The sequence below is a fragment of the Leopardus geoffroyi genome, chromosome B1 (genome assembly GCF_018350155.1).
Source record: "Leopardus geoffroyi isolate Oge1 chromosome B1, O.geoffroyi_Oge1_pat1.0, whole genome shotgun sequence".
In the NCBI taxonomy this organism is placed as follows: domain Eukaryota; kingdom Metazoa; phylum Chordata; class Mammalia; order Carnivora; family Felidae; genus Leopardus; species Leopardus geoffroyi.
The window spans coordinates 25,926,253-25,951,802 of NC_059327.1; the positions used below are offsets into that span (position 1 = coordinate 25,926,253).

Below are 25,550 nucleotides of genomic sequence, written 5' to 3' on the forward strand. Positions count from 1 at the left end.
TCTCTCTCTCTCTCTCTTTTCCCCTCCCGCACTCACTCACTCTCTCATGCTCTCTCTCGCTCTCAAAATAAACTTAAAAAAAATCTTCACGTGTGGCTAATGGCCACTGTAGTGGACAGTACAGTTTTACAAGTTCGCTTCTTCAAACCCCTTTGGTGTTTGAGACTGTATCAAGAACTCAGGGGGCGCCTGGGTGGCGCAGTCTGTTAAGCGTCCGACTTCAGCCAGGTCACGATCTCGCGGTCCGTGAGTTCGAGCCCCGCATCAGGCTCTGGGCTGATGGCTCAGAGCCTGGAGCCTGTTTCCGATTCTGTGTCTCCCTCTCTCTCTGCCCCTCCCCCGTTCATGCTCTGTCTCTCTCTGTCCCCCCAAAAAAAAAATAAATAAACGTTGAAAAAAAAAATTAAAAAAAAAAAAAGAACTCAGACAACCTGGAGACTGTTAGTTTAGGGTTTAATTAGATCTTCAAATACTTCGAAGTATGCCTTTGGGCAAGTAAACCTGGAGAAGTGGGGTGAAGTATATGGGGGAGCAGAGCACAAGGCATTGATGCAAGTATGAAATTTAATTCTAACTTGCCCTATTACAGGTTTTCACACCAAAGGTTTCACATTAAATTAGTTACAGTAAGTGACCAGTCCAGGAATGTGCATGTGGGGTACAGAAAAGGAATACAGCACTCTCCAAGTTCTTTGCGGGCTGGGGGGGAGTTCCTCTTTTAATGAGGAATTTTTTTTCCCTCCATATTTACCGCACAGGGATGAGAGGCATCTGTTAAGAGGCTCTCCTCATATATAGGTGTTCAGGTGTCCCTTCTGGGGCTGGGAGCACTCTTAGTACAGAGCCGTTTGAGCTTTTTTTTCAGGAAGACATTTACCAAGTAGCTAACTTGGCTTCTATTGGTTTTGTAGTTTTCTTTACACTCAATTTGTAAAGATATCTTTTAGTTGAACAAAATCCCTAAGCAAAGCTGAACTAACTTACTGTATATATTTACAAGTAATTGTGTGCGCTGAGGTCTGCCAAGGTTTCCTATACAGGAATCTGTATGATTGCAGTTTCAGGAACTGCCACATGCTTCAGCCAGAATTTAAGGCGAGAAGCCAGACTTTTGCTGGTTTTTCTATCCCAACCAGCCCTCCACACTCATTTCGATAATAATGCTACCAACACCTACATCCCTAGGTTTACCGACTGAAAGCCTGCAACAATCCAGAAGGCCCAACATTTCCGGATACCCCCTAAGAGGGAAAACCACCAAACCTGGCAACGTCAGCCAGGCACACAGCCCAAGGGGCCATCTAGGAGTCCAGACACGGGGAGGCCGCTCACCACACTGCTCATCAGTTCCGTCGGGGCACTCTCGCTGTCCGTTGCAGAGCCAGGCCACGGGAATGCACCTTTCCCCACAGGCAGCTTGCCTCGTCATGTTGCACCTCACTTGGTCTGCGTTGGATGAAAAAAAGCAAATCCGTGAGAGTTCCTGGTTACGTTGGCTACAAGGGAGCACCTTTTCACGGTAAGCTGCCGTCAAGAGGTCATTCAGAAGGCCTTCCGTCAACGCATACTCAGGAAGACACTTGGGGGAATTCAGTATCATAAAATCGCATATGACTTCTGCAGTCGTTACTACATCGGAAATAGTTCTTCAGGTGGTATAAAGTTGGGGAACTGCCATCGCCTGTCCCCATTAGAATAAGGGGCTGGTGTGCACTCTGCTCAAAGAGACACAGGCACTGCTTTTGCTCCAGTTCCGTCTTAAACACTCAGTATGAATAGTTGCACATTTAGAAGTCCAAGCTCAAAGACAGCACTCTAGTTTACTTTTAAGCATGTGCAGACACATCTGAAAATTAGATTAGCATTGCGGGTCCCTACATACCATCTTGATAAGAATGCCTCTCATAGGCTGGTTATAAGCATTTGTTAAGTCTTCAGTTATTTGCAGGAGATTGATTTACACTCTTAGTTTTGTTCAAGTTACGAACTTGTGTTTGTCAACCTTGAATGATTAATGGTCAAAAATCAGCCTGTTATAGAATGTGGTCCCCAGAGGGAGGCTCCAGGAAGGCCTGATTATACTTAGTTTATTATGCTGTCATAACTTTGAAAAAGAAAGAGCCAGCCTTTGGTTCCTAGAAAAGATGAGCCACATGGCCCATACTAGAAGCCTCTGCAAGATGCACTGAAAACCCTGTGCAGTCCTACTCCCTAGGACAATTTCAATATGGAACGGAAAGTGGTGCAAAGTTGTGTAATGGAAGTTGACAACAGAAGGTCGTTGTGTAGACCACAGCTTCTTTGTTAAGGGACCATTTCATAGCCTTACTTGTATCCCTCTAACATAGCGATTTTAGCATAGCTACTCAAGGTATGGTTTTTTTTTTAAAGCTGGCTTGCAAAAAATATTTTAATGAAATACTTAGAAAGTATCGGTTACTAATGGGTAGCTAACAACTTTGCCAATGACTCACATACCATCCAGGCAATCTTACTTAGCTTAACCCAAACCACTGAGAGCAAGTGATGTTACCAACCGCTAATATGGGAGCACAGACTCAGCTGTCAGACTACACAGGTTGGCATTTCAGTGAAACCGCTTACTAACAATAGGACCTTGGGAGAGTTACTTCCTCTCTTTGGATCTCGGTTTTCTGGTCTATAGAAGGAGACTACTAAATAAGTGATCAGAAGAGGAAGAGTCAGAGATGAAACGACCACAAAGCCACTTGGCACAGTATACCCACCATATAAATCTTCATAAAGTATTAACTCTTTTGCTGCCTCTTCCAGCAGATCCTTCCAGAAGGATCCCAGTTAGGGGTTCAGTCAGCCCTCAGAGACTCATACTGCCAGGTGAGTCACACCTTGAACAATATGGTGCTCTGGTGCTTCTCAGTTTCGAGACCATGTGTGCATCGAGATTCTACACATCTACAGATGCATCTCAAAACATTACTTTTCACTTACGTAGACGCTTGCTGTGAATGAATACGACACTTATTAATATTTTTACTTCTATATTAATTTTAGGGTAGCTTTCTCATAGTCTGTCAATACACAAAGTACAATGATCCCATGCTATTCTAAAACAGACATCCTAAAGAGGTCTTCATGCCAGAGGGCCTTGGTAACCACTGCTTAGTAAAAAACCCAAGTAACTTAAAACGTTCTCCAGGAGTGGTACAAAAAGACCACCCAGAGCAAAGGCTTCTCATCCCTGCAGAGATGCTCTGCCAGGTTAGGCAAAAATCTTGTGGGTGAGAATCCCTCCTGGAAGACAGAGAACTCAGTTAAGTGGTACCTCCTCCGAACTAGTTAACAGCACCTTGACCAGGAGTCTGCGCGAGTTAAAACGACCAGCCTTCAATCTATGAGGGCCAGTAACCAGGACCTGTCAAGAGATCAGCATGCCCGCAGGCCGGGTGGTTTGACAAACGCTGGGCACCTCCTACACCTGGCTAAGCCACCAACCAGTCGCCCAGCCAGCCACCATCTGGGAACTGTGGGTGTCTCAGTCACCCTGGGACACGGATTCGGCTCTCCTCTGCCTTGGGGTCTGCCTAAACCCGAGAGGTATCAACAAGTGCTGCAGGAAGTCGCTTCCTTACTGCACCTCCGGCCCAAGCCCGGTCCCCCACTCCACCCCCGCCCCGGGGGGAGGGGGTGGTGCTGTTTCCGGAGGGACTTAACCTCTTCCCCAGGCCCCGGGCCTCCACCAGGCTAAATCTGCTGCCTGGGGAACCCTGAGCGAGGGTCCCATCAGAGACCAGGGCTGCAAAGCGGATCCCACTTGGCCACGACACGGCGAGGGGGGGGAATTGGAGGTGGGGAGAAGAAGGTGCGCCCTGCACTCAGTGTGCAGAGAGCTCGCTCCCACACGCCTGGGGTGGGATGAAGGAAAGACGCCGAGTTTGACCCCTGTGCCCACCGCCTCTTCCACCCACTGGGCAGGCGGGGAAGGAGGAAAGGGCAGAGAAGCAGGGGGCCACGCGACTCAGCCGGCGGCCCCTCCAGAAGGCCGGACCTCACCCTCCTCTGTGGAAGGTCACTGCAGAAGCGGGGGGGGGGGGGGGGGGGGGTGCTTCGCGCACACCAGCGAGGGTGCCCCAAGCTCTCTTCCCGCCCCTACAGCGCCTCGCAGCCCGCCACCCCTGCACGCTGCCGTCCCTTCCAGGACGCCCTGCGGCGCGACCCCACTCACCGGTCCCGGAGCCCGCGAGGCCGCCCAGCGCGGCCAGCACCGGCGGCAGGAGCACAAGGAGCGCCCGGAGCCCCATGGCGGGGAGGGGACAGGGCGCCTCAGGGCCGGAGTCGCGCTCGCGGGAGGAGACCGCTGGCGGGAGGAGCGCAGGCTGCTCCCGGGGCGGGCTTTCTTCCGCTCGCGCCGCTCATTGGGGATGACGACGGCGGGGGCGTGGGGAGCACCGCCGCGGCCGGCCCCCGGGGAGGCGCTGCCCCGGACCGAGCCGGGCTGCGGGCAGGACGGCGCCCGCCTCCCCGCGGGGTCTCCTCTCCGGCAGCGGGACAGCGGCCACTCCGCTACCTCGGGCCCTGGCCTCCGCCACGCTCGGGGGCCAAGTGGGACTGCTCAGCCGCGCTTAACTGCGGGGTTCGAGAACTCTTATGGGCACAGGAATCACCTAGAAATCTTACTCGGCAGACTCTGATCCCGGAGGTGTGGGGCGGGGGCCTGAGAGCCTCTAACAGAATGATCGTCAGGTGACGCCTTGGTCCTCAGACCTCACTTTGAAACAGCAAACTGAGGACAGCACGGCGGCCGCGGGGCTCGGGAGCCCTTCTCTGCGAGGACTCCCCGCTCTCTGCCTCCTGTCTTCCCAGCGCCCCCGGCCAGAGCCGGGCCCTCCTGCGAGGGGTCTGTACTGACAGCGAGGAGGGGTGGGTCGTCTTGGCCGGCGGTCAGAGTCACAGCACAAAAGCCCCGAGAAACATCATACCGCTTTCTGTGTGTGTCCCCCGCAGGAGTGGAATTACTTTCCTAAACAATGGGACGGGGACGTGGATCTGGTGGCTCCAAGCCAGAGTCCAACATAATCCCTGTAGGGTCATAGACTTACAGGACTGGGAGAATTTGGAGGTCGTTTTATCCAAATGCTGCCAAAGGGGAGTGAGATGATGGATTAAAAAATAAATAAATAAATAAATGAGGGGCGCCTGGGTGGCGCAGTCGGTTAAGCGTCCGACTTCAGCCAGGTCGCGATCTCGCGGTCCGTGAGTTCGAGCCCCGCGTCGGGCTCTGGGCTGATGGCTCAGAGCCTGGAGCCTGTTTCCGATTCTGTGTCTCCCTCTCTCTCTGCCCCTCCCCCGTTCATGCTCTGTCTCTCTCTGTCCCCAAAATAAATAAACGTTGAAAAAAAAAATTAAAAAAAAATGAGAGCTGGTGACACATTAGCAAAGCCATAGAGCACCCTCCCTTCCCCTTACTAAGCTGTGGCATTCCTTCTTTCCAGTACACCAGGAGACGTGAGTGTCAGATTCTTGGAGAGAACACACCAGCGGAGTTAGAATTTAGAATGTAAAACCGGCAAGGAACATTTATAGCGTTGGGAAGGGCAAGGCAGCAATAAAACACCAGGAAAAAAAAAAATAGAAACAGAAAACTGAATTGCAAAGTGCCTTCTTAGATTTTATTTGCAACACAGTACTCCAACAGCTTTCTTTTAAATCATACCTCTCTTCATGTTCACTGCTGGCCCCATCAAATCACACTTGGAAGATATCGGAATGCCATATGCTCTGAAGTTTTCTTTAAATTCGTTGTGTGCTCTGATTGCATAAGCCGCTTAAAAGGACCCTTCCGTGCTTAACAAAAACCTCCTAAGATATCATAATGATTTCTGCTGAAATGTTGTTGCTTTGGAACCAGATTCTATCAGATGTTTAATGGCATTCGGAGACACAATAGAGCAACTCAGAGTTTTAAGAATATAGACGCGTTTTCCTCCCAGAGAGGCACCGAAGCCGGTGGTCAGAAGCTGGAATTGCAGTGTGGTAGACCTGGGTTCGAATCTCAGCTAAATGAGGCTATACGTGGATGTAAATGGCAGCTGTATTGTTAGGCAACAGTCAGCGTGGGCTCTTTTTAACCCATACAGGCTGAGAAAGCCATAGACATGGGTGACAGAAGTAAGAATTTCAGTAGCATTTATATTTGGCTTTAAATCCTTGTATTCTGACTCATTCTTGCTTGGTGACATGTGTGGTCCCACGGTCCTCTGTCTCTCCCCACATTTCACGTCTTCAATCTGTTCTGTCAGCCTGTGGGTGAGCAGAATGATGCCCCCTCCCACACACACACCACCTGAAAAAGGTAAATTCTAATTCCCAGAACCTGTAAATTGTGATTTACTGTTGTTTGGGTTGCAGGATATGAAGAAAATCTGGCCTCACACAGATATGTGCTGCCTACAAAAGAAGTAACAGTCTTTTCAAAGGATATCTAAATGTAGACGTTCTTCTCTGGGTTGTTGTTTTTTTAATGTTTATTTTTTATTTTTTAAAGAGAGAAGGAGAGAAAGAATCCCAAGCAGGCTCCACACTGACAGCAGGGAGCTCGTTGACAGGGCTTGAGCTCATGAACTGCAAGATCATGACCTGAGCTGAAGTCGGACGCTCAACCGAGCCACCCAGGCGCCCCAATATTCTTCTTTGATATTGTAATTTTCTTCCTCCTACAAAATATAGGTCCTGGCTCCCAGTACCTCAGAATGTGACCTTATTTGGAAATAGGGTCTATGCAGATTTACTCAAGTCCAGGTGAGGGCATTAGAGTGGGCCCTAATCCGATATGACTGGAATCCTCGTAAGAGAGAACTGTGGACACAGACATTAGAGAAGAAGACGGTGTGAAGAGACACGGGGAGAAGGCCATGTGATGATGGCAGCAGAAATAGGACTTATGCTACTCAAGCCAAGGAGCACCTGAAGCTACCAGAAGCTGGAAGAGGAATGGACCTTTCTGCTACAGCTTTCGGAGGGAGCATGGACCCCTTGATCGCAAACTCCTGGCCTCCAGAACTGTGAGGCAATAAATCTCTGTTCTTCCAAGCAACCCAGTTGCTGGTAGTTTGCCATGTCAGCCCTAGGAAATTGGTGTAGATACGAAGACCAAAATGGTCTTAAGCATCGTCATTTCTTAAAGGGTAATTGCAGTGTGGAATCTGAAACCATGTGAGTGACCGTTTCATACTGTTCTTATTAAAATCCACCAGCCTATTTTATACTTTGAATGGATCTTTCACCCATGCATGACTTTGTAACACCGTGCACTAATCATTTGGAAAATACGGGCTCGTTAAGTTATGCTGATAGTCCAAATGTTGACTGTTCCTATCATACAGTAGTTTAAAACTCACATTTGTCGCGGCGCCTGGGTGGCTCAGTCGGTTGAGCGTCCGACTTCGGCTCAGGTCATGATCTCGAAGTCCGTGAGTGCAAGCCCCATGTCGGGCTCTGTGGTGACAGCTCAGAGCCTGGAGCCTGTTTCGGATTCTGTGTCTCCCTCTCCCTCTGCCCCTCCCCTGCTCGTGCTCTGTGTCTCTCTCAAAAATAAAATAAACATTAAAAAAATCACATTTGTTAACATCACTACTGATATCATCCGTAAAGATTTTGACTATTGAGAAGATAGTATGCTCCTGTTGGTGGACTCACGTTTTCAAATATTGTAATTCTCCCTTGAAAGCTCAAATTATATCATTGGCAACAAATACAGTCAGTTGTTTTCCTTGAAGTGACACAAATGCACCATTCGTTTCTGAGGAACATGTTGCCAAGTACCCAAGTCTGAATAAACAGATGTTTATCATCACAAAATGGCGTTTAGCGAGAAGCATGACTGGTTACGCTTGCAACTCAGGCAACTGCACAGGTGCTTGCCTCTTCTAAGTCGGGTGGGCAGCAGAAGGGCCTCGTGCAAACTTGCCATTTAGTAACAGAATATTTAAAAGCCATATACTACAAGGCTAAAATAATAAAATTAATAATTTTTACTGCACAAAGTACATTTTTAAGTTTTTTTAAGGCATATTTTAAAACTACAAGTATGTGGCAATGAAGAATAACTGACTACTAGTATGGTTTGGTGCCACCACCCTGATTCATGGTAAGGAGCCAGGGGTTTTACCACCACTGGTTTTTGTTTGTATATTTACCCTCAGGGCAAATGTCAACACAACAAAAAAAAGCAAATATTCTTTTAAAAATAGTTTTGACCTCGGAGGCCCACTGGTATCCATAGACCATCTTAGAAAGGAAAGATCTCATATCCACCATATGTAAAGAGCTTTTACAACTCAATAATAAGAAGCAAAATGACCAGATTTTTTAACTGGTCAAATGTTTGAACAGTCACCTCACAAAAGTAGATATATGGCTGGCCGATAATACCTAAGGAGATTTCTCTCTTTTTTTTTTCTTATAGAGATTTGTAAACTTGAAATTGTCAGAGGAATACAAATGAGAACAAATTAGGTAGACCCAGCTTTACAAGCTGAAATTTAAAAACAACAACTCGATAATACCAAGTCAGGATGTGGAGCAACTAGAACTCTCTTTCATTGCTGGGAAGTGTGTAAAACACAACAACCGGTTTAGGAAAACCATTTGGCAGCTTCTTATAAAATTAAACATCTACTTAATATATGACCCAGTGATCCCTCTCCTAGTTGTTTAACAAAGAGAAGTGAAAACGTGTGTTCGTACAAAGACTTTTACGTGAATTTTATAGCAGCTTTATTTCCTCTAGCCCCAAGTTATACCAATGCAGATATTTATCAACAGTGCATCGACAGTGTGTCAAATATGTCCACACAATGGAAAACCATTCAGTAACAAAAAAGGACAAACTACTGGTAGGTCCAACAACATGGATAATTCTCAAACCATTGTATTAAGGAAAAAAGACTGGCGCAGAAGAGTACATATCGTATGATTCCATTTATATGAAGGTCTGGAGCAGGAAAACTAAGCAATAGAATTCAGACCACTGGTTGACTGGGGCTGGTGACAGGGACTGAAAAGGCATAAAAGGAAACTTTTGGAGGTGATCGTGTGTGGGACGGCCATTCTACAGGTGTGTTCATTTGTTAGACCTCATTAGATCATGAGGACATTTTATTGTAAACTATAGCTCAATAGATGCTTTTTTTTTTTTTTTAAGTGTTAGGCTCAGGCATTTCTTTTTTTTTTTACTGAGTCTAGTTTGCTTTTAAAGGCAAACTAATTTAGGAGCTATTAAAACTACTACTGATCAAAGAAAAATATGGAAATAACTCCAATTTATCTTATGAAATTTGTATAATTTTAACACTTCCCAGCAGACATATTGCATATGAAAGTGGAGGTTAAAAGTCTAAACACATTAAGGTAAATTATATCAAGTAGTTCAAAAAACATAATACTGAATAACAAGTACAGTTTATTTTGGTAAGGCAAAGTTCATTTATTATTAGGAAATCTTTAATATCATTAATTACCTCAACAATTAAAGGGTTAATATTATATTATCCATATGATTTGGAAATTTATGCTCAAAACCTTCGGTGAAATTCAGCAGCCATTCCTATAAGACGGGAAAGCACTGTACAATAAAATGTATCATAAAAGAAAGAAAAAATTTTGTATACCAATGCTGCTATACCCAGAAAACTTAATAATCACTAAGTTAAACTAAAATTAGTAAGAAAATTTGCTAACATGGGTGGAAAAATACAACAGTGTCTTCTCTTTAGGAAAGCACAAAAGCAACGGAAATGTAAATATAAAAAAAATTTTAATAATAAAATCTATAAAATACTTAGAATAAAAAAGGCGTAGGACATATGTTGGATTATACAAACTTACCAGATTTTATTAATATTAAATACAATATATAGTAGGGGTTGCTGGGTGGCTCAGTCGGTTAAGCATCTGACTTCGGCTCATGTCACAATCTCAAGGTTCTACGTGTCACATTTGAGATACTAAGAGAAGCCCGGATAGCTGATAAAACAGTATTTCTAGGTGTGTCCGTGAGGATGTTTCTGGAAGAGACTCACATTTGAAGCGGTGGACTGAGTAAAGACCACCCTCGTCAATGTGGCCTGACATTGTCCAATCCATGGAGGACTCTGATAAGAACAAAAATATAGAGGAAGTTGTGAATTCTCTTCCTTCCTTCCACATATCTGTATCAATATCTCCATTTGTACATCCTATTAGTTCTGTTTCTTTGGAGAACCTTGACTAATCCATCAGTGTCATGAAACGAATAGATGTCATCCTGAAGTTGAACCTTATATGTGAAACTGAAATCTGGACTTCAGCTCCTGGGCCTCTAGAGTTCTATCGGGTAATTTTTTGGCATCTTCAAGATTCTGCCTAGAAAAATCTTATATTTTTATACATATCTTACCAGGAGATTTGCATTTATGGTTATACCCCCAAATTTCAACCCATGTAAAGAAAACAAGACAGAAGAATTATGTGATATAATATGCAATGCTGAACTCTTACGATTGGGATCTATTCTGCAGTCATTCGGAAACTTCATATTTTCACTGGGTTTGTTTTGAAATTCAACATGTAGTGACAATGAACCAATATCTTAGTAACCAGTGTCTTGCATATAGGAGATACACAATAAATATTGAATCACGTTGAGCAGCTGTTAATGATTGCTCTGCTCTTAAGGTTTTTTTTCTTATTTTTGACTTTCTAAATTAATGCCTCGGCCTTCTGATCAGATCTAGAAAATAAAGGTTGTTTTATGAAAGGTAACGTGCTTTATGAATTTAGTTGGCTAATATTAATACTGCACTCGTTCTCAGCTCTGATTGATTTGAAGAAAAGAACTGTTAAGAAATGAAACGCAGTTCCCCATGCAGTAAGCTCCATAATTTGATGGGGCATCAAGCACTGAAGATTCAAAATAATGTAAGAGGTATGTCCTACAATTTACAGCAGTGGTAACAGACCCGCAAACCAACGATTATAATACAGTATGATAAATGCAATAGAGGAACACACAGGTATGTCTTAGACACAAAGAGGAGACTGGGGTTGGCCAGGGATAGACACAATCAGGGCAGGCTTCAGAGAGGTCATGATGTTGAGTTAATTTTTTTTTTAATGTTTATTTATTTTTGAGAGAGAGAGAGACAGAGAGACAGAGAGCAAGGGCGAATGGGGAGGGGCAGAGAAAGAGGGAGACACAGAATCCGAAGCAGGCTTTAGGCTCTGAGCTGTCAGCACAGAGCCTGATGCGGGGCTCAAACCTACAAACCATGAGATCATGACCTGAACCAAAATCAGAAGCTTAACTGACTGAGCTACCCAGGCACCATAATATTGAGCTAATTTTTAAAAGACGTGCTACGGGGCGCCTGGGTGGCACAGTCGGTTGGGCGTCCGACTTCAGCCAGGTCACGATCTCGCGGTCCGTGAGTTCGAGCCCCGCGTCAGGCTCTGGGCTGATGGCTCAGAGCCTGGAGCCTGTTTCCGATTCTGTGTCTCCCTCTCTCTCTGCCCCTCCCCCGTTCATGCTTTGTCTCTCTCTGTCCCAAAAATAAATAAACGTTGAAAAAAAAAAAAAAAAGACGTGCTATTATATGTGTGTAGAACATTCCAGCCAGACAGAGTAGACCTAATGAAGGTGCCAAGGTGTGTTTTAAGAAATTCCCGTTAATCCAGAGTTGCTGGAGTGAAGGCTTCTCCCGAGGCGGTGGCTGGCTAGGAAGCTGGACAGATAGGCAGGTCCCAATCATGAGGCGCCTGGTGAGCTACGCTGAAGAAAGTTCTGGGGAACTTTTGGACATCCGAGTAGGCGTATGAAGATTCAAACTAGGCCCAGGCTGAGCCATCAAGAGGTAAAGAGGAGATCGGGCTGGGTGTAAGGGACCTGTAGGTATGGCCCTTCTAGGAGTTCTAACTAGTTGGAGCAGTGGTTCAGCAATGGGAAGTAAGAAACCAGACACATCCTGCTTCCTTCTCACTAACCCCAGGAGTAGGGTAGAGCCGCCATAAACAGAATCTGCCAGGAAAGGAATGGTCTGGAGGCAAGGATGGGCAACAACCTTTATTTCAAAATCCGTTGGCCATAGGTTCTTCTGTAACATTCATGTTCATAATTAGGATCTCAAAGAACCTTTTGAATTCTCCAAAATATATAGAAATGTAGTGACAAGGCAAAGGACTTGGAGTGAGCAGACCTGAATATTACTATAAAGCAATATTTTGTTGATTTTTTTTTTGTGCCACTTACGACCTGAGCCCCTTCTTAAGAGCACCAGAATCTCCTTGTAGAGACTCACGTCATCCCTGCTGTGGGGGCATCTTGGTAGGAGCCCAGCCCCTGCCTCCCACTAATTCCCGGTGTCAGATTCATTCTCTGTCCTCCCCAGTAAGGGAGCTGGCATGTAACCCAAGCTTGGCTGATTCATCTCCCGTGGGACTTTGAATTTGGAGCCAGCAACATTCCCAATCTCGAGGGAAAGCATTTAGGCTTTCTCCATTATATAAGATGTTCGCTATGGGGTTTTTTTTTTTTTTTAGATGCCCTTTAACAGGTTGAGAAAGTTCCTTCTATTCCTGTTTTGTTCAGTATTTTTTTTTTATCATGAAAGGGAGTTGAATTTTGTCAAGTGCTGTTTTTTAAGTCTATCGAGATGATCATGTGGTTTTTATCCTATTTTCTACTAATATGATATATCATATTGATCTATTTTTAGATGTTAAACCAATGGTTTGGGTTGATCTCAGCCCATTAGCAGGGATGCTATCAGGTAGGAACGCCTGGGACGCTCACCTGGGCCTGTACTATGCCCTGCAGCCCCCCACAGACACTTCCAGATGCATGCTGTGCCTGGATTGGTCCTTGTGGTTCTTATTATGATTACAATGGGGTAAATTGCTACAAGGCTTTATGCCAATGATTGATATTAAAATGTATTTGGTGTCACATGTATTTTATTTTCTAACTGCGAGATTTGCTAATTTACGTATGTTTAAGCCTAGTGAATCGGCATTCGTGAGCTGATTCACCAATACCTTATTTTCTGCCAAGCTGGGTAGCAGAGAACTGTGTGGGTGTCCATGCGTGTCTCAAACACTTAAAAGGAATAAATGTTGAATGATGACGTGCCAAGAGATATTATCCTGGAAAGATTTCATGAAAGAGGTGGAATTTAAGCAGCCATTTGAAAGAAAAAAAGAAACACACTACAGAGGATCATTTATGTAGCAAGCGAGATCTATGTTAATTTCCCTAACTGTTGATTTGGCGCTTTTGCAAGCTGAACCGCTTTGGAAGCACCCATCTGTCTGAGTCTAAATACCAGAGGATCACCTTTCCCGAAGAACCTCCCTCGCTGGTGTCCATCTGGGCCATCTGAGTAACAGATTGCTAATGCAACCTGGTTTGACAGGAGCTATTTTGAAAATGGCTGTGCTTGTCTCATCCAAGGTGACGACCTACTTCTCCACCAATGACTGTAACCATGTTTCTTGGGTCCTTCACCCCTTGCCCAAATTTGTGTCATTTATTATTTCAATTTAAAATGTTGCACTTTTCCAGGGCACCTGGGTAGCTCAGTCGGTTGAGCGGCTGACTCTTGATTTCGGCTCAGGCCATGATCCCAGCAGGGTCATGGGACTGAGCCCCACGAGCCCGCTTAAGAGTCTTTCTCACCCCTCTATCCCTCTCCCCCATTCACTTTCTTTCCTTCTCTCTCTAAAAAAGGTAAAAATAAAACAATAAAATGTTGCATTTTCCATTTCTCGAGAGTCATTATAATGTTATCGTCACTGGTAAAAATGAGTCATCTTAACTCCTTTTGCTGTGTCTCTCCAAAGAGCACATCCCGGGGACTCAACCTGGAGACACAGGGTGTCAAAGATCTTGAAGTTACCGAGAAGGAGAAAATAGTAAGTACCTTACTGGCATTTCATTTATAGCATTATTAGTCTTTATTTTAAAAATAGTGGCAAATGACAGCGTGAAATCATCACAAGCAGGGACCACAAAAGGTACAGATATAGCAGGACTTCAGAGCTGCAGTCGAATATTTGGGGGCAGTGTCTGTTCCAGTATGTTCTGTTTACATATTAAGTTTCTAACAAGAAAAGCATTCGTTAGTGAATTTCCTCTGTACCGTACTAACAGTTTCCTTGTCGCTTCAATCAGGTGTTCACCAGGTCAAGTAAGTCCTCCTATTCTACCTGCTTGTCCCTCTCACATCGCGCCCCCCCCCCATATGCCCCCTGTCCGCACCCCGGCTCCAGCCCCTGGCCCTCTCACATGCCCTTCTCAGCGGCCTGTGCTCAATGTCTGTGCTCAGCACCAGCGTGTTGGAAGCCGGCTATGTCTCGGCAGAGGCTGCTCTCCGACGTGGCCATGAGCAGTCTGGTGTTCCACGCAATGACAAACAGATCTTTGTGTATCAGAGATTTTCTTTCTCTGTTTCTTTGTACCAACTATTGCAAGAGCATGACTAAGAGAAAGCTAAAGCGGTCTGATTTCGTTAGACTTTTGAAAAGTGTGGCTTGATATTTCATTGACTGGATTTTTTTTCTTCCCTGCTCCCTCCCTTTCTTTCCTTCTTTCCTTTTTTATCTTTTGTGGCGGTGGTGGGTTTTGTTATCTTGATTTGGTTCTGGTTTAGGTTTGTCCTGGCAACAGTTGAAGATCACACTCATTTGTTGATAGAACAACAATAAAATTTACTGCCCAGGAAGATCTGGGCAGTGAACTGGGGAAAGAAAGCAGCGGTCTAGAGATGAAGGGATCGAATTCTTCCCTTGGCCATGCTACGGATTCGCTCTATGACATGTATTAAGCTTTGGAGCCCCTCTGGACTTCGTGTACAAAATCAGATGGTGGAAACTGATTCTCTTCCAGATCTTTCTTGACTTCAGCATTCTATGAATTGAAAACCAGATTGTCACAAACATCTGAAAACACTCCCGAAAACCTGTAAGAAAGGGATTTTGAGAAAATGGCAGGTTAACTGTACATTTCCAGACCCTCCAATCTCCCACCCCCTCGCTAAGGCCGCCCAACAACTGAGAAAAGTATGACGTGACAGCAGGTGTCCATGGCTGGGGCATCATCTTTTTAATGCTTTAAAATATAGACAGATTGTGCTCACTTCGGCAGCACATATCCTAAAATTGGACGGACACAGAGAAGATTAGCGTGGCCCCTGCAAAAGGATGACACACAAGTTTGTGAAGCCTTTCATATTTTTTACGTATATACAATGGAATACTGCTCAGCGATGAAAAATAACGAAATCTTGTCATTTGCAACAACGTGGATGGAACTAGAGTGTATTCTGCTAAGCAAAATAAGTCAGAGGAAGACAGATATCACATGATTTCACTCCTATATGGAATTTGAGAAACAAAACAGATGAACATAGGGGAAGGGAAGGAGAAGTGAGATAAACACAGAGAGGAAGGCAAACCATAAGAGACTTAAATACAGAGAACAAACTGAGGGTTGATGGGGGTGGGAGGTGGGTTAAATGGGTGATGGGCACTAAGGAGGGCACTTGTTGGGATGAGTACTGGGTGTCATACGTAAGAGATAAATCACTGGGTTCTACTCCTGAAGCCAATACCACACGTACGTTAACTAACTTGCATATAAAATAAAATAAAATAAAATAAAATAAAATAAAATAAAGACAGGGATCTTCCCACCGCAAAAACAGCAAAGTCCCCCCTCCACTGTCAGACTAATTCGCCAACTCATTCACCATTTCCTGCCAGTTCACCGCTTGCCATGGTTTTTAACAGCCTGACTTTGGTCCTGCCCACGAGCGGGCGGGAAGTGAGGCAGGGCGGGCAGGCTGCCTAAGAACAGGTGGTTTCTTTTGAAGTAGAACCAGCAGACAAGACCGGGGAAAATTTTAATAAGTACATAAAAATAACTTTGGAGATGTAATTGGAGCCAAAAGAAGACTTTCAGAAGTTCAAATTCTGATTTACAAATTTAAATGTATTTAAATATATTTTTATTTTGGAGAGAGAGCCAGAGAGGGGCAGAGAGAGAGGGAGACAGAGAATCCCAAGCAGGTTCCCTGCTTTCCATCCAATCTCTGCGCAAAGTGTGAGAGAGGGAGGCAGAGATTGGATGCGGGGCTGGATCGGAAGACCCTGAGGTCATGACCTAAAGTGAAATCAAGAGTCAGACACTCAACCAACTGAGCCACCCGGGTGCCCCTGATTTATAAACTTAGAAATTCAGCAGACATGGGGCATCCAGGTGGCTCAGTTAAGCATCCAACTCCTGATTCAGCTCAGGTCATGATCTCAGGTCCGGGGGTTCGAGCCCCACATGTGGCTCTGAGCTAACAGTGCGGAGCTTGCTTAGGATTTTCTCTCTCTCCCTCTTTCTGTGTCCCTTCCCTACTCATACTCTGTCTGTTTCTCTCTCTCTCTCTCTCTCAAAATAAATAAATAAACATGAAAAAAATATATAAACAGCAGACATGAGAAGTACAGTGGTCAATGCTGAGAGCTGAACTGGGATTTGGGGAGAAGAAAGGGAAAGAGTAGCTGAGTACACTGAACAAAATACAAAGTCACAGAAAATATGAACGAAGAGATAAGAATGAACCTGGCCTAGGGATTTATTATGTGAATAATAGAGTTTCTGAGGGAGAAAAAGCACTGGATGGAGAAAAAGTAATGCTTGTATAAGCATGTAAGAAAACTTCCCTAAGCCAAAGAGAGACTATTTTCTGTTACAAGGTGCTCGCCAGTTCCCAGGCAAAATGAGAACAGACATATATCTGGCCATACATCATTGAAATTTCTGAACCCTGAGAATGGAGAAAACACATTTCAGACAGACAAAACGGTACTTGCATAAAAAGAGAATCTAGGCTAGCACCAAATGTCTCATTTGCAGGCTTGGGGTAGAAAAGGGCTGTGATCTGGGAACTGTGCACAGAGGCATACATTCAGATGTGAGGGCAAAAGAGGGGTATTTTGGGTCGTTCAAGAATTCAGAAATATATCACCCTTATTCCATTACCAAGGAAACTACACGACACTCCAATAAAAGGAAAAATTAATTCAATTCCAAGACTTCGCAACAGGGGGGGAAGAGCAGAAATACCAAAAAATTGTGACAAGCATACATGTACCTACAAAATGTATAATTTAAATTGATAAGGCATAATGCAAATGAGTACAAACAATATATATTGTTGTGCCCTCTCTCTCTCCTCCTTCCTTCTTTTTTCTTCAAGCATGTATTTATATCAATATGAACTGATAGACTCTTACTTTACCCTTTTTGTTATAATACAACATTACTTTAAAAAAATGTTCTTGCTCGAATTGTTCTTACGTGTGTACAGGAAGGAAGGAGGGAGGGAGGAAGGGAGAAAGGAAGGAAGGGAGAACCAAGAAAGAATCCAAGTACCTTACAGTAACACAGCATTTGCCTATATTGCCTCATTTGGGGGCATTGGTAGGGGGTCAAGAATTGAAAATAAATCTTGAGGGGCACCTGGGTGGCTTAGTCAGTTAAGCCTCCAATTTAGGCTCAGGTCATGATCTCACGGTCTGTGAGTTCCAGCCCCACATGGGGCTCTGTGCCGACAGCTTGGAGCCTGGAGCCTGCTTCGGATTCTGTGTCTCCCTCTCTCTCTGACCCTCCCCCACTCACGCTCTGTCTCTCACTCCTTCACAAATAAATAAACATTAAAAAATAAATTAATTAAAAAAAGAAAAGAAATCCCGAACGCTTTTTAGCGATTTGCTTACTTTAGCAGCATGGACAAAGTAATTCTGAAACTACTGTAGCTGTATGGGAACTGAGGAAATGACTACACCTGCTGATATTGTTGGAAGCCTAGTTCTCACGGCGGAGGAAGGACACACAAATCTGACTCCCGCTGCCAAATCTGAGACGATTCAAGCGTCAAAATAATTAAGTACAGTTCTGAATTACAAGCCATTGAAAACCTAGGGATTAATCAGTCTGTGCCCATAGATTAGGTAGATAGATCGATAGATAGATAGATAGATTAGATAGAATTAGGGCTCTCCTTCCAGCTGAATGTCAAGTGCTCACTGGTAAATGTGTAGGGTGTGATAGAGCTGGAAAAATCGCTACTTTGCGAACAGCATGAGGAATGACTGGATCGGGCAAGAATCACCAGTGGATGATAAATCTAGGGGGGGGTTTCGATCGGCAGCAGGAGGGCTGCATGACAATAAGGTATATCACTCCAGACTGCTTATTAGTTGCAAGGGAGAGAAAGGAAAACCATAATGATAGAGTGGAGAATCAGTCAACAGCCTGCGTAGGTGATCAAAATTCACATCAGCAGTGGAGGGCAGGTAGATGTTGTGTGAGGGCACACGAGGTAAACTGAGGAAGACACAGCTCACTTGTTGAGAATGAGATGAGGGTGCGTGACCTGAATCGATCATGACTGAATAATCAGAAAAGCACAGAACAACATGATAACATAGAAACAACATCATATATTTTTAAATGTCAGGGGAAACTGTACTCTTATAAAACGTGAATCTCTTCCAAAGAAGACACCCAGATGGCCAACAGACACATGAAAAGATGCTAAACATCACTCGTCGTCAAGGAAATACAAATCAAAACCACAGTGAGGGGTCACCTCACACCTGGCAGAATGGTTAAAACCAAAACACAAGAAACAAGTGTTGGCTAGGATGTGGAGCAAAGGGAACCTTCGTGCCCTGTTGGTGGGAATGCAAACCAGTGCAGCCACTGTGGAAGACAGTGTGGAGGATTCCTCAAAAAATTAAAAACAGAATTACAACATGATCCCGTAATCCATTATTGGGTGTTTACCCAAAGAAAATGAAAACACGAATCCCAAAAGACATATGCACCCCTATGTTTACTGCAGAATTATTTACAATAGCCAAGGCATGGAAGCAACCCAAGTGCCCATCTGTAAGTAAATGGATAAGGAAGAGGCTGTGTGTGTATACATATATTTACTATATATATATATATATATATATATATATATATACATATACATACATACACACATATATATACACACACACATATACATATACACACACACATATATATAGACATACATACATATAGGAATATTACTCAGCCATGAAAAAGAATGACATCTTGCCATTTGCAACAACAGGGATGGACCCAGAAGGTATATAGTTGAGTGAAATAAGTCAGACAGAGAAAGACAAATATCATAAAATTTCACACATATGTGGAATTTAAGAAGTAAAACAAATGAACAAAGGTAAAACAACATAAACCAAAAAACCCCAGACTCAAATACAAAGAGCAAACTGGTCGTTACCAGAGGGGAGGTGGGTGGGGGGATGGATAAAATAGGTGATTAAGAGCACATTTATCATGATGAGCACTGAGTAATGTATACAATTGTTGAAATTGATATAACCCTGAACATTGATTACCCTTCAATTAAAAAAAATGTGAATGCCATGACATACCAAGAAAGGCTGTAGAGATTTCCAGACCAAAGGAGGCTAAAGAGGCACAACCAAAAGTGACACTTAGCCTCAGACATGGCCTTTCGCTGGAGGGTGGGACTGCCATAAAAAGCATTATTAGGTCAACGGACAAAAATATTAACTCTACATTAAATTAAATTATTATAACAAAATGTCTAAAATTATAATTATACTATGGAAATTATAAGAGAATATCACTCTTCTTAGGAAGTACACACAAAGTGTTTAGGGATAAGAGTAGCTATTCCGGGGGGGCACTGGGTGGCTCAGTCAGTTAAGCGTCTGACTTTGGCTCAGGTCGTGATCTCACAGTTCATGAGTTTGAGCCCCACATCAGGCTCTGTGCTGACAGCTCGGAGCCTGGAGCCTGCTTTGGATTCTGTGTCTCCCTCTCTCTCTGCCCCTCCCGCACTTGCACTCTGTCTCTCTCTGACTCTCAAAAATAAATAAATGTAAAAATAATTTTTTAAGAGTAGATATAAGGGTATATATGTAACTTACCCTGAGAAGATATAATTACATCTGTGTGTGTGTGTGTGTGTGTGTGTGTGTGTGTGTGCATAGAAAGTAAATAGAGGTTAGAGGAAATTGGGGTAAAATGTTAATAGGTAAGTCTGACAAAGAACATTGTAGATGTCCTTTGTACTAGTTTTGTTTTTCTAATCGTATAATTGTTTTCAAAAAAAGTCAGCGTAAAGAATCCACAACGACGAATTCTAATTTTACGAACAAGATAGAAGGGTCAGGAATGGGAGAATGAATACATAAGAAAGCAAAAGTATTCCTAATGTCCCAATTAGGTTGGTAGGGAGGACAAGAATGATGTTAAATCTTTAGAGGGTCAAGGGGACTCTGTGATTCCAGCACACTGATGGAGATTTCCAACTTTAAGGAGGAGGCAAAACATAAGAGCTATATAGTAAAAGATGTATCGCTTGAGACAAAGCAGGGCGGGGAAAAGAACTTAAAAAATGAATGTCTTGATTAACCCAGAAGAAATGTGAAAAGAGGAAAAGCATGAACAACAATATATTTAATAAATGGTTAAATATAAAGTAAGAAGGAAGGTAGGAAATCATACTATCAGAATGGATGTGAAGGGGTTGAAATTCAGTATCAGATGCTAGGACTCTCAGACTGGGTTAAGAAATAATATCAAGCCATATGCTCTTTACAAAACACATATTTTAAATTCTTCCTGGAAAATTTGAAAGTTAAGGGACAGGTAAATATAAATCAGGCATATGCAAACCAAATAGTATCCAGCGAAAGGAAATTCAAAAGCAATCATTTTGATATTGGCTGGAGGAGAGCCACACGGGTTTGCAAACGATGAGGGATCATTTTAACCCTCTCCATCTTCTGTCTACACTTTGGAAGGATGGCATTGTTTCCTTAGCAACCCACTTGAAAGGGAGAGCTTGCTCCCCCATGAATAACATCAATGATGGCTGTCACAGGCCATAATTTGGAAGCTCTCTCTTTAAATGTTGAACTTAACCTAATGAGGTCCTATTCCTGAAGACATTCGGATTTTTTTTTTTTTTTTTTTTTTTTAACAGAAAGAAATACAAATGCCTGATTTAGGGGGAGTTTGTACTAGTGAACTCATATCTTCATTCACGCTGAAGAACAGACAAGATGGCGTCAAATGATGTTGAATCCACTAACATTACGGATGCTAAAAACTTCCAGGCATTCTTTGTTAAGTCGCTACAAAGTGAGTAGTGGACCCCCTTCCGGACAGTCCCAGGAAAGGCTTTGTGGACGAACTTCTTTCTCCACGCCTGAGTTTCTGCTGCCACCTACAGTCCAGTCTGGGCACAGCACTTTGCCCTTCGTGCTATTTTTCACAGTTGCCACAAGATCCCTTAAACATTGTATTTGCTGACTCTTGCACAATGGGTATGGTCTGTATCCAGGCCAGGACCTGCAGACATACATCTACGTGTCAGGGAGAAAAATGATACAATTAATTCGTACCAGGAACAGCTTCCCCTTGCGGGGCCCTGAGATGATCTCTGAGTCACACATGCCAGCATTAACATTCTCACCCAGGAAATTCCACTTCGTCAACGCTCACCCCTGCTTCTCCCCTCCTGGATTAGCCGGAGGTTGAGATGAGGCCCCACCCAGCCCACACTGTCACTCCAGTGGAAATAAGAATGATAATATTCACAAGAAACACCAGCATTTCTTTCACGCTTCCTGTGTGCCAAGGCACCTTGCCTGTGTATGACCCCATTTATTCTTCATGATACGATAAGAGAGTCATTCTTATCCCCCCCCCCTTTTTATGGACGGGGAAACAAATCAAGGCTCAGAAAAATCAAGTTGCTTGTCCAAAAAACTAATAGAATTAACAAGTGGTAAGCCCCAGGTTTAAACCCAAATCTGTGGTTCGAAGTCAACAATTCTCAGGGTTCCTGGGTGGCTCAGTTGGTTAAGCGTCTGACTCTTGATTTTGGCTCAGGTTATGATCTCAGGGTCTTGAATTCGAGTCCCACGTTGAGCTCTGTGCTGGCAGCGTGGAGCCTGCTTGGGATTCTCTCTCTCTCTCTCTCTCCTCTCTCTGCCCCTCCCCACCTCCCTCTCTCTCTCTCAAAATAAATAAATAAACTTTAAAAACAACTCTTTAAACTATGACATGCTTGATTTGCTCAAGTATATGGGAAGACCCCCCCCCCCCACAGGTATCTTTTGGGAGTGTCCCATTCCCAAAAACTCTAGAGCAACTGAGCACATGAAATTGCTAAGTTCTTGAAAAGTCAAATGAGTAAAATGGCCATATTAGGTGAGCACGCTAGCTTCAGTGAGCTGTTCACCTGGTAAAAGAGATTGCCGCACCTCCCTTCCTCCCTCCTTTCCTTCCTTCCTTCCTTCCTTCCTTCCTTCCTTCCTTCCTTCCTTCCTTCCTTCCTCCCCCCATTCATTCATGTCAACAGGTCCCTGGAGCTGTGTGGGCCACATAAACAAACCAAACTACGATACAATGTAGTAGTTTCACCAACAGGGGTGCTCGGGGCACACGGGGCACAGTATGAGGCACCCATCATCTGCCCACATTCATCTCGAGTCAATTACTGCTTTTCCTTCTTCACATACCTTCTTCATGAAAACTGAGACTTCCTCAAACTACAAACAATGTGTCCAAGGACGAGGCAAACCTTTCTTTTCATTGCTATTGGTTTCAGTTCACATTTTTCTTAACTTTTTCCACTTAAATTCTCTAACTTGAAATGTGTTCATTTGATCACATCACACATCATCAAGGGAATTTTCAGGGCAGTTTTTCCCTTGCTTGGCTTTACCCTATCTTCTCCCTCCCCTGTGCTCCTCAGGACGGTCCCCATTTGTCAGGGTAACACATATTACAAATATTACATTTTTGCTCTGTGTTTATATATTCATATGTGGACATATAAATACCTATGCACTGGGGGGGGGGGGGAAGAAAAGCCAAGAAAAAAAAGCTTTTTTCTGTGCATACCTATAACATGTTCAAAGCTATTGTTTGGTTGTTACCTTTCACTCGTTCGGTATCCATACACTCTTTCAGCTGGAAGGTTCCAGAACCCACCTGATTCAACTCCTGCCTGATGAGTGACTCTACCTCAGATTATTCTCCCCTTAAAGATCTTCCAGACCAAAGGCTCAGTTGTGACCCCGGGCAGATGAAAAAATATTTCTGTTTTGTCTTCTGGGGGCAGATACAATGTTCTCTTACATGTAAGTAACACCTTTCCCCACTTGTTTTAAAACCATTTTACAGAGTATGTATTTGTTAGATACTCTGTTTCTCAAATCCTTAAAAGTTATGTGAGAAAACAAAACCTGCCCTAAAGGAGTAAGTACTGATGATACCAGGGGGAATTTAAGGAATGGTGAGAAAACAGGCACTAAAGTCTCACCAAGTGCTCTCAAGCCCCAGCCCGGCAGCCGCAGGCTGTGTGGCATTGGGCAAGCCAGTTCCCCTCTCTGCGCCTCTGTGCAAACATTACAAACTTTTTGTTTTAATTATTGAGATGATATATGCAAAGCATTTAGCAAAAGCCAAGACTTTGGCATTAGTGATAGATTTTTTAAATTAATTAATTAATTAATTAATTGGGTGGGGGTTGGTAGAATTGTACTTTAATGTGTCTCTGTTCACTAGCAGAACAGGAATTTTCCAATGGTACTTCTATTTTCCTGAATGAAATGATTTATTTGTTTATTAAAGCTATAATTCTGTAAGCCACATAAGATTCCAAGATTAAAAAGTCCTAAGGATATACCACACATTGATAAACTATAGGTTTATTTAATTTATTTTTTCTAATTTTATTTTTTATTTTTTAAAACTTACATCCAAATTAGTTAGCATATAGTACAACAATGATTTCAGGAGTAGATTCCTTAGTGCCCCTTACCCATTTGCCCATCCCCCCTCCTACAACCTCTCCAGTAACCCTCTGTTCTCCATATTTATGAGTCTCTTCTGTTTTGTCCCCCTGCCTATTTTTATATTATTTTTGTTTCCTTTCCCTTATGATCATCTGTTTTGTCTCTTAAAGTCCTCATATGAATGAACTCATATGATTTTCGCCTTTCTCTGACTAATTTCACTTAGCATAATACCCTCTAGTTCCATCCACGTAGTTGCAAATGGCAAGATTTCATTCTTTTTGATTGCCAAGTAATTCTCCATTGTATATATACACCACATCTTCTTTATCCATTCATCCATCGATGGACATTTGGGCTCTTTCCATTCTTTGGCTGTTGTTGATAGTGCTGCTATAAACATGGGGTTGCATGTGTCCCTTCAAAACCACACATCTGTATCCCGTGGATAAATGCTTAGTAGTGCAATTGCTGGGTCGTAGGGTAGTTCTATTTTTAGTTTTTTGAGGAACCTCCATACTGTTTTCCAGAGTGGCTGCACCAGCTTGCATTCCCACCAACAATGCAAAAGAGATCCTCTTTCTCCGCATCCTCACCAACATCTGTTGTTGCCTGAGTTGTTCATGTTAGCCATTCTGACAGGGGTAAGGTGATATCTCATGGTGGTTTTGATTTGTATTTCCCTAATGATGAGTGATGTTGAGCATTTTTTCATGTGTCAGTTGGCCATCTGGATGTCTTCTTTAGAGTAGTGTCTATTCATGTCCTTTGCCCATTTCTTCACTGGATTATTGGTTTTTTGGGTGTTGAATTTGATGAGTTCTTTATAGATTTTGGATACTAACCCTTTATCTGATATGTCATTTGCAAATATCTCCTCCCATTCTGTCGGTTGCCTTTTAGTTTTGCTGATTGTTTCCTTCGCTGTGCAGAAGCTTTTTATTTTGATGAGGTCCCAGTAGTTCATTTTTGCTTTTGTTTCCCTTGCCTCCAGAGACGTGTTGAGTAAGAAGTTGCTGCGGCCAAGATCAAAGAGGTTTTTGCCTGCTTTCTCCTTGAGGATTTTGATGGCTTCCTGTCTTACATTGAGGTCTTTCATCCATTTTGAGTTTATTTTTGTGTATGGGGTAAGCAAGTGGTCCAGGTTCATTCTTCGGCATGTTGCTGTCCAGTTTTCCCAGAACCACTTGCTGAAGAGACTGTCTTTATTCCATTGGATATTCTTTCCTGTTTGGTCAAAGATTAGTTGGCCATAGGTTTGTGGGTCCATTTCTGGGTTCTCTATTCTGTTCCATTGATCTGAGTGTCTGTTCTTTTGCCAGTACCATACTGTCTTGATGATTCGTTGTAGTATAGCTTGAAGTCCGGGATTGTGATGCCGCCTGCTTTGGTTTTCTTTTTCAAGATTGCTTTGGCTATTTGGGGTCTTTTCTGGTTCCATACGAATTTTAGGATTATTTGTTCTAGCTCTGTGAAGAATGCTGTTGTTATTTTGATAGGGATCGCGTTGAATATGTAGATTCCTTTGGGTAGTACCGACATTTTAACAATATTTGTTCTTCCTATGCAGGAGCATGGAATCATTTTCCATTTTTTTGTGTCTTCTTCAATTACTTTCATAAGCTTTCTATAGTTTTCAGTGTATA

General features: G+C 43.4%; 1 protein-coding gene and 1 non-coding gene across 2 annotated transcripts in view; one reads left to right on the forward strand and one right to left on the reverse strand.

Moving 5' to 3' along the window:
- Window positions 1–4,387, reverse strand: part of LOC123586418 (low-density lipoprotein receptor-related protein 2-like) — a 44,658-nt gene extending 40,271 nt beyond the window's left edge. Inside the window, exons 1-2 of the mRNA XM_045455647.1 lie at window positions 4,205–4,387; window positions 1,333–1,446 (exon numbers count right to left, since the gene is read on the reverse strand). Coding sequence (XP_045311603.1) covers window positions 1,333–1,446; window positions 4,205–4,280 — 190 coding nt within the window. The 5' untranslated portion in view covers window positions 4,281–4,387. The remainder of the gene's footprint in view (window positions 1–1,332; window positions 1,447–4,204) is intronic.
- A 10,751-nt stretch (window positions 4,388–15,138) lies between these two features.
- Window positions 15,139–15,245, forward strand: LOC123596539. The gene has a single exon (XR_006711715.1). It is a non-coding gene; the product is annotated as a U6 spliceosomal RNA (small nuclear RNA).
- The last annotated feature ends 10,305 nt before the right edge of the window (window positions 15,246–25,550 follow it).